Raw genomic sequence first — 13,947 nt, forward strand, 5'->3', positions numbered from 1 at the left:
ACATGTTAGAAAGGGAACTCATCAATTAAATTTGGCCAAACACCCTACTTCCTGTATGCATGACCATCATCTACCTAGTTCTTAAGCTAGTAACACAGCATCGCCCTTGATTCCCCACCTGCCCCTCACCACCAAAGGATCTTCAAACTGCTCAGATCTCCAAATGTCTTTCCAATCTGCCCTATCTGTAGCCAGTGCCTCTTTCGAACTGTGATGCTGGAGAAGACTCTTGAGAGTCCCTTCGACAGCAAGGACTGCAATTGACAACCCAGTCAATCCTAAAGGAAATCAACCCTGAATATTCATTGAAGAACTGATGCTAAAGCTGAAGTTCCAATATTTTGGCCACCTGATGCGAACAGCCTATGCACTGGGAAGGACCCTGTGGCTGGGAAAGATTGAAGGCAGGAGAAGGAGGTGACAGAGGATGAGATGGTTGGATGGCATCACCAACTCAATGAACATAAGCTTGAGCAAACTCCAGAAGACAGGAAAGGATAGGGGACCCTGGTGTGCTGCAGACCATGGGGTCACAATGAGTCAGACATGACTGAGCGACTGAACAACAACAATCCTCTAGTCTCCAGCCTCCATATATACCAAGTTCATTCTTTACAAGATAGTTAGCATTGTAACAAAGCAATCTGGTTATTTCATTCTCTTGTTTAAAAGCTACCAAAGATGTTAGCTTCACATCTGGGACCCCCACTTTCCTCTCCTCTCTCCATTCAGAGACCACAACTCACTCAATCACCCCCTAAACCTCCAACACTTCCCTAAACCCTCTAAGACCTTTCATGTGCTAGTATCTTTACAAATATTTTCCCCTCTGTCTACAAGGTCTTCCCTTCCCCATCTTCCCTACATCCTCCTTTTCAATGCGGTTCAACTGTCATTTCTTCTAAGAAATTCTCCCCATATACCATGGGCAAAAATCAGCATTTATAGTGACTTCCCAGGTGGCTCAGATGGTAAAGAATCTTCCTGCAATGCAAGAGACCCAGGTTCAATCCCTGGATTGGAAAGATCCCCTGGAGAAGGGCATAGCAATCCACTCCAGTGTTCTTGCCTAGGAGAATCCCATGGACAAAGGAGCCTGGCAGGCTATCGTTCATGGGGTCACACAGAGTCAGACACAGCTGAGTGAATAACACTTTCACTTTCATCAGTGTATACTGTTCACATCTCTCTACTGGAGCATCTACATGCAACATTAATAAGTTGTTTGAAAATAGGTCTGTTTTCTTGCCTTTTCTCCCACTCAATTCATTGCTGTAAACCTTACACTCAGCTGAATACCAAGCCAGAGTCCATACCTATACCGAATGAATAGGTGGTTCACATAAATCTATGATGTAGAGCAATTAAGCCAAATATTAACATCCGCTTTTAAATGTGAAAATACAAATGCATAAAAAGTCAACCCCCACGGTAAGACATGGTGGAAGCAGAATTAGTTTACTGATTCACAAAGTCAGCCGTGCAAAAACCATTTCTGAGCATTACTGTGTGTGATGTGCGCTGTGCTTAGCTGCTCAGTCACGTCTGACTCTTGGTGACCCCACGGGCTGTGCCCGCCAGGCTCCTGTCCATGGGGATTCTCCAGGCAAGAATACTGGAGTGGATTGCCATTTCCTTCTCCAGGGGATCTTCCCGACCCAGGGATCGAAGCCAGGTCTCCCCCATTGCAGGTGGATTCTTTACCATCTGAGCCACCGGGAAGCCCAAGCACTAGACAAGAAATAATCTTCTGGGGTGAAGACTGTGTCTTTATCCATCCATTGCGCCCTCTTCTAGCACAATGCCTGATATATAGTAGGCACTTGATAAGTGAGTGAGTGAGTGAAAGTCACTCAGTTGTATCCGACTCTTTGTGACCCCATGGACCATACAGTCCCTGGAATTCTCCAGGCCAGAATACTGGAGTAGGTAGCCTTTCCCTTCTCCAGGGGATCTTTCCAACCCAGGGATCAAACCCAGGTCTCCCGCATTGCGGGCAGATTCTTTACCAGCTGAGACACAAGGGAAGCCCAAGAATACTGGAGTGGGTAGCCTATCCCTTCTCCAGCAGCTTCCCGACCCAGGAATCGAACCAGGGTCTCCTGCACTGCAGGCGGATTCTCTACCACCTGAGCTATCAGGCACTTGATAAATGTGTGCTAAATTCAGGAAGAAGGACGAACGGACTTAGGTCTTTACATGAACAACTTATGCAAGAGCACATACTTTCCTCCTCAAACTAAAAGGGCCTCTTGCATCATATGTTACAACAAGATACTTTAGAAAAATGAAGCTTTAAAAAGCCATCAAATATAACCAAAAGGAAAAAAACAAATCACTGCCTCATGAGATCATCTAATACATACTCTCATCTGTTGAGTCTGCATCTCTGAAACCCACGGAGCCTTGAAACCTCTCTTACTAATGGGGTATAAGGACATGAGTCATAAGAGATAATGTTCAATTAGGACATTATTCCCTTCTCCACACATCCCAATAGGTCCTGCTCTTAAAGGCAGAATAGAAATAGAAGTCATTTATACCTCAGTTGTCAATGAAAGCATTAGAAGAGCCAGGGAAAACACTGCTGGAAAACCTAATCAAAAGCAAAGGTGAGACATTTCATGTCTGAAAAGAAGTTACAACAAACCTGAAATTCAATCTTTACCTGATAGAACACACAGTACAGCGCTAAGGATTTAACGGTGCTTAAGAAGTAATCTCAATAAACTATATTAAGGACTTCAAGTTAACCACCAAAAAGGAAGGAAACTGGGTAACTTCAAAATACATTTATTAGCCTGGTTTCCGGTCTGGCATTTAAGGAGCTTGTAAGCTGACACTGTGGTTCTCACAACAACAAAAAAAGCTGAATAAACAAAATCAACAACTCTTCTTAGATCCATGAGAGAACTGAAGACATGGGGCAAACTGCTACTCTAAAAACCAGAGATACATTCATGTAGATACAGAGGATCACAGCCTAGTGGAGAAGCAGCCAAGGTACAAAATCCCCTCCTGTGCCAAGCCAGGGGAAGAAAAATCAAACTGACTGACAAACTGCTAGAGGTTCAATTGCAACAAGTCTGAAAGTTAAAAACTCCGGGTGAGGGCCAGTGTTAGGAAGCCCTGACACTTTTATGAGTTCTACCTCCAGGTGTGCTCCCAGGACCTCACAGTGAATACTGAGAAAAATTCCCTACTGGTATTGGCAGGGGACAGGAAAAGTATCCATGATGAAATATGCCCAGAGCCTTCTGTTCTTCTCAACAAAGCCTTCCTTCAAGGGAAATTCTTTTATCAGGGCCTAACAGATTGAAGAGACTGTAATAACCACTTCCAACCCTTTGTAGTCTTGTCTCACCGACAGGGAAAACTAAAACTAGAAGCACTTATGAAAGTCACAGCCTGGGGCATGGCTCACCCAAACACGGAGACCCTATACCAGGACTCCTCCCTTCCCCCTACCTCACCACCACATGAATGTTTACAGCCGCTTTATTCATAACTGCCAGAACTCAGAAGCAAACATCATGCTCATCAACAAGTGAATGGAGAAACTGACAATGGTACACCCATACAATGGGGTATTATTCAGTGATAAAGAGAAATAAATGAGCTCTCAAGTACAAAAGACACATAGGAAGCCTACAGGCACATTGCTAAGTGGAAGAAGCCAATCGAAAAATGCTACATTCTGTACAATTTCAAATATATAACAGGATGGAAAAAGCAAAACTGACGGAGCCAGTAAAAAGATGGGTGGCTGCCAGGATTTCCAGGGTGACGTAAGAGGAACAAACAGGTAGAACAGAGGAAGTTTTTGGAGCAGTGAAATTATTCTGTTTGATAAATGTTATGATGGGTACATGTCATACATTTGTCTAAATCCGTAGAATGTGCAACATAAAAAAATAAACCCTAATGCAAACTATGGACTTTAGTTAATGTATCAATACTGGCTCATCGATTCTAAGAACTGTAGTACAGTTCTGTAGTACAATAATCTGTACTACACTAATATAAAATGATAATGATAGAAAAAAGTGGGGGGAGATAAGGGATTATGCGGGAATTCTCTGTACTTTCTGTTCCATTTTTCTATAATCTAAAACTGCTCCCCAAAGTCTTATGTAAAAAAACAACAAATACATATACATATATGTGTGTGTGTGTGTATGTGTGTGTATCAGTCTCAGAATCACACCCTGAATTACACCATACAGGATCTGAGATAGAATCAAGTAACTAAAAGGATCCTAATGTATTACTGTCCACTGTATCATACAAAAATTTCAAAACTCATGTTTTAATGTTTACAATACTTAGATATTTCAATTAAAAAAAAAAAATGAAATAAAATGCTTAGCCAGCATGAGAAGCAGAGAAAACCGAAAGCAGTGTTCCTTCCACGTTTTAAAGCGAAGCTTGGCTGTCTTAACAGCTCTGAATAAAATCTACAGCACAACAAAGTTTAAAATACACAGACTTTGGGGATTTAACAGTTCCACTCCTGAGAATTCTTCCTATAGCTGCACTTACAGCTATATGTGTACAAGGATGTGAACATTATTGTTTTTAATAAATTTTTATTTTATAAACTTTAGATCCATAGCAAAACTGCCCACATAGCAGAGCTCCCATATACCTTACACTCAGTTTCTCCTATTACTAATATCTTACTTTTCTTTCCATTAATGGACGAATACTGACACACTATTATGAACTAAAGTCCATACTTTATTTCCCTAGTTGTTATCTAGCGTTCCACTTTTGTCCCAGGAGCACTCAGATGCCACACCATATTTAGTTGTCACATCTCCTTAGACACATCCTGCTGTTGTTCAGTTGCTCCGTCACGTCCGACTCTGCAATCTCATGCCCTGCAGCACACCAGGCTTCCCTGACCTCTCTCAGAGTCTGCTCAAACTCATATCCACTGAGAATCTAGGCTGTGACGAATTTCGCAGACTTTCCTTGTTTTCGATAATTTTGACCGTTTTGAGGAGCACTGATCAGATACTTTGTAGAATGTTCCTTAACGTGGGATGTTGTCCTGAATCGACTTGGACTACAAGTTCTTAGGAGAGGATTACAGGTGAAGTGCCATTTTTATCAACTCTTATTAGAGGTACACACATATGATCCTGAGTGCATGCTTAGTCATGTCCAACTCTGTGAGCCCTTGGGCTGCAGCCCGCCAGACTCCTCTGTTCATGGGATTTCCCAGGCAAGAATACTGGAGTGGACTGCCATTTCCTCCTCCAGGGGATCTTCCTGAACCAGGGATCAAACCTGTGTCTCTTGCGTCTCCTACACAAGAAGGTGGATTCTTAACCCCTGTGCACCTGGAAACCCCCACTCACACACACACACACACACACACAAGACTCCTTTGGAGAATATAATAAGGGAAACAATGAGTTAGAAGGAGTAGGTAATTGTACTTTTCAGTCCATATGCTTTTTTTCTTCTATAAGCATATGTTTACTCTTACATCTAACAACAAAAAAAAATAAACTAAGACTGATCTACCTAATTACAGAGTTAAGATGGGAATACCAGACCACCTTACCTGTCCCCTGAAAAATCTGTATGCAGGTCAAAAAGCAACAGTCAGAACCAGACATGGAACAATGGCCTGGTTCCAAACTGGGAAAGGAGTACGTCAAGGCTGTATATTGTCACCCTGCTTATTTAACTTATATGCAGAGTACATCATGCGAAATGCCAGACTGGATAAAGTACAAGCTGGAATTAAGATTGCCAGGAGAAATATCAATAACCTCAAATATACAGATGACACCCTGTAATGGCAGAAAGCAAAGAGGAACTAAAGAGCCTCTTGATGAAAGTGAAAGAGAAGAGTGAAAAAGCTGGTTTAAAACTCAACATTTAAAAAATGAAGATCATGGCATCTGGCCCCATCACTTCATGGCAAATAGATGGGGAAACAACGGAAACAGTGACGGACTTTATTTTCTTGGACTCCAAATCACCACAGATGGTGACTACAGTTATGAAGTCAAAAGATGCTTGTTCCTTGGAAGAAAAGCTATGGTCAACCTAGACAGCATATGAAAAAGCAAAGACATTACTTTGCCAATAAAGGTCCGTCAAGTCAAAGCTTTGGTTTTTCCAGTAGTCATGTATGGATGTGAGAGTTGGACCATAAAGAAAACTAAGTGGTGAAGAAATGACGCTTTTGAACTGTGGTGTTGGAGAAGACTCCAGAGTCCCTTAGACTGCAAGGAGATCAAATCAGTCCATCCTAAAGGAAATCAGTTTTGAATATTCATTGAAAGGACTGATGCTAAAGCTAAAACTCCAATACTTTTGCCACCTGATGCAAAGAACTAACTCATTGGAAAAGGCCCTGATGCTGGGAAAGACTGAAGGCAGGAGGAGAAGGGGACAACAGGGGATGAGATGGTTGGATGGCATCACTGACTCGATGGACATGAGTCTGTACAATCTCTGGGAGTTAGTGATAGACAGGGAAGCCTGGTGTGCTGCAGTCCATGGGGTCGCAAAGAATTGGACATGACTGAACAACTGAACTGAACTGAACAGTGAAATTCTGACTAGACCATCCAGTTCTTCAGGCCATGCTGAATGTCCATATCAAGACAAGTAACCCAACTGAGGTCTCTTCAGCAGTGGCTCAAAAACTTTAGGAAAATGCCTTTTCAATAAATACTCTGATTTACAAAAAATCATATGGCCCACAGAGTCTAAAATATTTATCTCTGTCATTTATAGAAAAAGTCTGTTGACCCCTGATCTCTAGTATATTAGCTTAAAAATTTTTTTTTGGCTTATTCATACAGTGGATAAGCAATCTATCTTAGGATTCTGGAGATCAGAAGTGCAAAATAGGTTTCACTGAGCTAAAATCCATGTGTCAGCAGAGCTATGTTCCTTCTAGAAGCTCGAGGGGAAGATCCATCTCCTTGCCTTTTCCATTTTGTGGAGCCTGTTCACAGGCTTCCCAGGTGGCTCAAATGGTAAAGAATCTGTCAATGCACAGGACATAGGTGACGTGGCTCAATCCCTGGGTCAGGAAGATCCTCTGGAGGACGGCATGGCAACCCACTCCAGTATTCTCGCCTGGGAAATCTCACAGACAGAGGAGCCTGGCGGGCTACAGTCCATGGGGTCACAAAAAGTCAGACATGAACGAGCAACTGAGCACAACGCAAACAAATGAACTACAACTGTATGCAACAATATTAATAAATATCATACACATAATGAGTAAAAGAAGACAGAAGCAAGCAATACATACTGCATGTTTCCACTTCTGTAAATTTCGGAAACTTGCAAAACTTATGTTTGGTGGTATTGAATATCTTTGATTAGAGGAAGCTGATGGTATTTGGAGGGGTTATGAGGGGCTTCTGGAAATGTTCTGATTTAAGTGTTATTAGAAACATATTTGCTTTTTAAAAGTAATTCACTGAGATGCTCATTTCTATTTTGCGGACTTCCCTCAATCTATACTTTGTTGTAAAAGCCAAAAGTTTAAAAATAAATCTTATAAAAATGTAACCAGATGAAGAAAAATAAATTTACCAGCCTTTTCACAGACAACTCAGTAAGTATGTATATTCCCTGGCTATTTCAGACACACTTGGCCCCTGGACCACACTTAGAAAATAGTGGTATAAAATCAAGTTTGCACTTGACACCAAGGCAACCAGTTAGTCCCAAACAGCTTTCTAGGGACTGACTTTGTATGGATCTGAGATTGATAATGCTTCAGTTTTGCACACTAATATGGTAATCGTGGGGACTGAAGACAACAGCTTCAGTCCCTTTTGTCAAAATAATGCTCTAGCTACTTTCTGGCCTAGAAGCCAAAGGAACACTGGAAGAAGCCTCTTTTAATTACTATCTCAGCCTTAAGAATAAGCTTGACTAAATTTCCATCTGAACTTTGAGTGCTGGCTCAATAATTTTGGAGAAAATGATACCAGCTCTCAAGGTGAAAGGTTATCCTGCCTTAAAACCAGTTATCTTGCCATTTAAAAGTGTTAGTCCAAGACTAGCCCATAATTTTTATTTATTTGTTGGTGGTGGTCTTATGTCAGAACATCAGTATTACTAAGTGGCAGTCATTCTCTACAAAATTCCTCCGCAAGATCCAAATGACATGGCATTATGATGGTGACAGTTTAGTAGACATCTGCTGTCTGTGTCTGCCCAGCCTGCAGCCCCTCTTCTGGTAGGGGCACATCATTCTATTTTGGGCTATTCCAAACCTTTGGTCTTTGTGGAGGCTGCCAATCAAGATGCCCCGCTCTTCCTTGGCCAGAGGATTTTAAATACATGACCCAAATGAGGCCACCATCTCTAGACTAGGAACTTAACGAGCAGGGAGCAGGGACAAGGTTTTTTGCATCTCTGATGCCTAGCACAGTGCCTGGCTATGAATATTCAGTGCATGTGGGCTGAATGAAATACAAAGAAAATCATGTACCTTAAACAAATGCTGAGCTAAGTCTATCATTTCCCAGCAGAATTCTGGAAGGGGAGCAAATTGTAACATGTTTTGTAAGAAAAATGTCCACTTTAGTAAGCTAGGAAATATGCATTGGAAATAGTATCCCAAGTTGCCATTTCTCAGTGCATTAAAGATGTCAATCAGTCCAAAAAATAAATAAATAAAGTCCCCCAAAAGACAAAAGGAGAATTACCTCATTACCTCAACATCTGCTTGAACATAAGCAATCGCACACTGGCTAATTTTTTTTAAAGGGACATAATATAACTTTCTAGAAAGACATAATATAGCTAATTATACCATTCACTAGAAGAGAACATACAATGTTTTGAAGTAATTCAGAAGAGGGTGTGATTTATAAGACATAGAGCTTAGGGAATGGTAAGTATAAATTAGAGATTGTTCATATTATGACAGACTCCGTCATTACATTTCACAACTTTTGTCAAAAGCAACCTTATTCACCACACCACTAAAGGCTTCACATTAGGGAAGGCTGCTGTCAGCTCTGCCATTCACAGTGGATGAGAACTTTCTTTCTGAACACCCTCCTGAAGAATGGGTGCAAATTTCAGACTTAAAACACAAGGGAAGGAATGATATGATGAAACCTAAATGGTCAATAAACATGTAAAAAAGATTTCAAACCTCACTAATAACCAGGTCAAACACATTTTTAAAGGTTTGCCATTTTTGTTCATCAGATAGGCAAAAATTAAGCAAACTGTCAAGATGTCAACAAAGACTACATTGGTCAGTGTTGACCAACGCGTTGGAAAATGGACACTGCTAAGGGGAATGTGAACTGGTACAGCCATTTGAGGTGGGCAAGGGGGCATTTCTGCAATATCTAGCAAAACTTCATGTGTATATGCCCTCTAATCCAACAAAACAGGTCTAAAAATCTATCCTAGAACAACAAACCTCTAATTGTACAAACTGATCTATATGATTATTTGATTAATGACTGTCTACTAGACATTAAACTTGTCTGTCTGGTTCACAATCTTCTCTCCCAGTGCCTAGTACATGGGCCTCATATGTGATAGGTACATGGTATTTGTCAAAGAAGTAAATGAATATGCTTACTCAGCATTTAAAAAAAAGCTTTTAATCAATAATGGTTCTTGTTCACATTAATGAGAGGTAGTGGAATTATTCAAAATGTTAACAAGCAGTAAAAAGTACTGTTTACTTTCAAAAATAAACCACATACATCAGCTTACAAAACTGATCACAATATTGGTAAGAGTCCAAACACCTAGGTGCCTGTTTTTCCACCTCAAATCCCTAGCTTCCCAAGTTAGTTCTGTAGGTTCAACAGCAACAAAATACTCTTGAAACAAGTCAATTGCTATCGAAATCTATGGTGGGGTGATGTTAAGTCACCCAGTTCATGCCCAACTCTTTGTCCACTGACAAATAAACACCCCCACTTTGAAACGTATAAAAATTATACTGTGGGCTGTAAAAGAAATTCCAATATCTGTGTAACCAGACTCAATATCCTTTAAAAAAAAAAAGTGTACTCTTTAAGAAACACAAATTTCAAAGTCCAGCTGTTCTACCCTCTCTGACGTGCCTTAATTGAAGAAATATATCCTCTAAAAATACAATGCACAGATTTCCCAATATAATTGGAAAAAGAACCAGAAACTTAAGAATCATTCCTTTTCCTCAGCTCTCAAATCCAACACAGAGACAGAGATGTGTCCCAAAATCAAATATAAATAACTTGTGGATTATGTGTATTGTTAAATTACTCTTGAAATTATATACAGAATAAAAAGAGCGAAATTTTAAATTTTAACATTATTTGAAAACTGACCTTTCAACAAAAGATCTGATATCCACTGACAGATACCATTGTTAATAAAAGTTTCAACAGTCTAGAATATGAATTGAGACAAGTATGTTGGTGGTGCACGTGCGTGTTCAGTTGCTCAATCATGTCCAACTCTTTACGACTCTATGGACTGTAGCATGCCAGGCTCCTCTGTCCATGGGATTTCCCAGGCCAGAATACTGGAAGGTGTTGCAATTCCTCCTCTGGGGGATCTTCTCAACCCAGGAATCGAACCCACGTCTCCTGCATCTCCTACATTGCAGGTGGATTCTTTACCACTGAGCTACAAAGAACCCCTTATGTTGGTGGGGGTTGGTATTATTAACAATAAAATACTAATAAAATCCAGCCCCTCACTAAAACACTTGAGAAATTCCAGATGAAGGCATTGTGCCCACCCACTAGACTAATCAAGGATGGGAGCTGAAGGTACTAGGAAGGCAAAAGCCATTAACATGTATCTAGCACTTTCCAGATGCTGGATACCACAGAGAAACGTGTTGTGCCCATTTTGGAGAGGTTAAATAACTTCCACAATGGAAACAATGATAACAGTGACAGACTTTATTTTCTTGGGCTCCAAAATCACTGCACATGGTGACTGCCACCATGAAATTAGAAGACACTTGCTCCCTGGAAAAAAAGCTATGACCAACCTAGACAGCATATTAAAAAGCAGAGACATTACTTTGCCAACAAAGGTCCATCTAGTCAAAGCTGTGGCTTTTTCAGTAGTCATGTATGGATGTGAGACTTGGACTATAAAGAATGCTGAGCACTGAAGAATTGATACTTTTGAACTGTGGTGTTGGAAAAGACTCTTGAGAGTCCCTTGGACTGCAAGGAGATCAAACCAGTCAATCCTAAAGAAAATCAGTCCTGAATATTCATTGGAAGGACTGATGCTGAAGCTCCAATACTTTGGCCAACTAATGTGAAGAACTGACTCAGTGGAAAGGATCCTGATGTGGGGAAAGACTGAAGGCAGGAGGAGAAGGGGACAACAGAAGATAAGATGGTTGGATGGCATCACCGACTCGATGGACATGAGTTTGAGCAAGCTCAGGAAGTTGGCAATGGACAGGGAAGCCTGGCGTGCTGCAGTCCATGGGGTCGCAAAGAGTCGGACATGACTGAGCGACTGAACTGAAATAATTTCCCCAAGGTCACCCAGTTACTAAACAGTCATGATGAGATTTGTTTTCAGCAATGTGAACCCAAGAGGGATCCATTTACCCTATGAACAGCTTGTTTGTGGTCTCAGGGAGCAACAGGTCTTAGCATTGGACAGATCTTGTGACATCATCTGGTTTAGCTCTTGCCTGTAGTCAAGTAAGGCTTGATTAACCATAAGATCCATAAAAGAGAAGTGACTCTCCCAAGTTCACAGAGTTGGTGAGTTGAGTCAAGAGAAGTGAAAAAGCTGGGACTAAACACCAGGATTCACCACAAAGCAGGGCCCCTTCCACAACCTAGTAGTGTCATTAAGTTATTCAGAAAAAAAAAGTATATTCCCACACATTTTTACTTCCTAAATTTGTATGGTTCCTCTCTTTCTTGACCTGTATTCTCAGGCCACCAGAGAATTTGGTCAGGGACATAATCATTTTAAGTTGAAAAGGTGTTCGGTTCACATGCAATCTTAATTTGGCTTTGTTCAGAGGTGTGGTGAAGCGATGAAAATGACTGACTAAAACTGTTACTTACTAGAATATAAAAATAGTTGTGCATCTAGTTACCCGGCAGTGTAGAAATGCAGGTTACAAGGCCTGGCTTTTCTGTGAACCAGAGCCAAGTCCTAAATCAAGAAGCCCTACACCATCAGAGTGCCGCCTCACTGGCGAATCCACTGCTAGAAATGGGAAGCAATAAAGCACACCGTGGCCTGCAAATCCCAGCTGGGGAAGGAAAGAGGAACTAGGCCAAACCAGAATGAAAAGCTGGAGAAAGGCTGTCAAACATCGCGGCAGGCCTCCCAGCGCCAATGTGCAAGGGTGGGGCCGGGGCCGGGGAGCCAGGCCAGCGGAGCTGCCCACACCGCGCCCTCTCCACGACAACCTGCCCCACTCGCCTCTCCCGCGTAGCACGGGGGGGACCGTGGGACCGTGTCCGTGCCTAACCCCCCGTCCCTTCCCCTAAACCCCCATCTCCAGCTAAAGCCACCAACGGGGAAGCCCTTCCCGCACGGCCCGGAGCGACCCTCTGGGGCACAGGCACGTTAACCCTCTGTCCCGGGGCTCGCCCAAGCGCGCGGGGCGCGGCGGACGCCTCTCCCCGGGGTGACGGAGCTACTGGGGGTGACGGTGGCGGCTGCGATCCCTCCCGCCCAGCTTACACCCGCTCCACACCCGGCGCCCCGGAGCCGTCCCCGCCCACGGGCCGCGGCAGCCCGCACCTGGCGGCTACGCGCCCGCCTACCTTGCTCCTTCAGGCTGGAGATGAGCTGCAGCTGCTTCTCCTCTCCCGAGCTGTTCATTTTGGCAGGTGGGGCCGGGAATAAAAGGAAAGGAGGGCGAGGAGAGGGGGTGCAGCAGGGGTGTAGGGGGGGAAGAAAAAAGCAAGATGCCGCTGGCGGGCGGCTTCGCTACCCGGAAGTTGGATTTGCTCCCGCTCCTCCTCCTCCTCCTGCAGGCGCGGGGCGCGCGGGTGAGATCATCCCAGCGCACCTACTCCGCGGCCTCGGCGGCTTTACCTGCCGGTCGGCGGAGAGGCGGGGAGTGGGGCGGAGACAGGCCGGCAGCCCCAGGGGGGAGGGGTGGGGACGCCGGAGGCACCCTCGGTGATCACGGGACCGTCCACCGTGCTAGCCCGCGGCGGCCGCCGACGCTCGGCTTCCTCCGCAGCCCAGGCCCGCGCCGCAGGATGCGCGGGCGGGAGGGCGTGCGCGGGCCCTGCGTTGAGGTGGCGCTGGCTGGTTCCTGCACCCCCGTCTCCGCCTGCATCCCTCTTGTCCGCCTGCACCCTCCTTTTGCACCCCCACCCCCACCCCCGGCCAGGAGCGTGTTCTGGTGGAAGCCTGCCCTGGGTCTGCAGCGTCTATGAGAAGCCCACTTTGAACGCTGTCAAAGGCCTCTCCCCACGAGCTGCCGATAATGTAGAGAGCGAGACGTAATGAGCTAATAAACACCCAGATTCTTAGCCAGTTCTTGCATAGTGGACCCTGGGGGTAGGGGCTCCGTGTGGACAAACCTAGGGCCGCCCGCCCCGCTTCCCCCAGGGGCAGGCTGTGTGGTACGTTTGGGACCTTGCAAAGCGTACAGATATTGAAACAGACCAGACGGGTAAGGTACACAGTGAGCCAGCGAGGGCGTGGTAAATTAGTTAACTGCTCCTGGCTCCTGGGCTAGCTTCCTCCAGCTGCACTCGGTTTGAGAAATGGTCACAACTGAACCCTGCAGCCCACGGATCGCCAGGCCCTGCAAATTATGTGGTCTGTGGTGGAAAGATCTCTTCAGGGTAGAGGCCACTGCAGTCCGAATGCCTAAGGTCACACGGCTGCCTGAAAGCAGAGGCTGGTGACGTTTGACTACCTTCTGCTCTGTTTGAACCCAGCTCTGGGTTCGAGCCTGACTAGAAGAGGGGCGGTAGGCCTGCC

General features: G+C 44.0%; 1 protein-coding gene across 5 annotated transcripts in view; it reads right to left on the bottom strand.

The window, feature by feature from the left end:
* The window catches only part of SHTN1 (shootin 1), a 103,232-nt gene extending 89,928 nt beyond the window's left edge, over positions 1–13,304 (bottom strand). For 2 of the 5 annotated variants that reach the window (XM_070470260.1, XM_070470259.1), the window contains exon 1: positions 12,771–13,301. In XM_070470260.1, coding sequence (XP_070326361.1) covers positions 12,771–12,828 — 58 coding nt within the window. In that variant the 5' untranslated portion in view covers positions 12,829–13,301. Of the gene's footprint in view, positions 1–12,770 lie in introns of all 5 variants that reach the window. The other 3 variants (XM_070470257.1, XM_070470261.1, XM_070470258.1) reach the window with 3 other exon arrangements.
* Positions 13,305–13,947: the final 643 nt, after the last annotated feature.

Source organism: Odocoileus virginianus, chromosome 7 (genome assembly GCF_023699985.2).
Source record: "Odocoileus virginianus isolate 20LAN1187 ecotype Illinois chromosome 7, Ovbor_1.2, whole genome shotgun sequence".
Taxonomy (NCBI): Eukaryota; Metazoa; Chordata; class Mammalia; order Artiodactyla; family Cervidae; genus Odocoileus; species Odocoileus virginianus.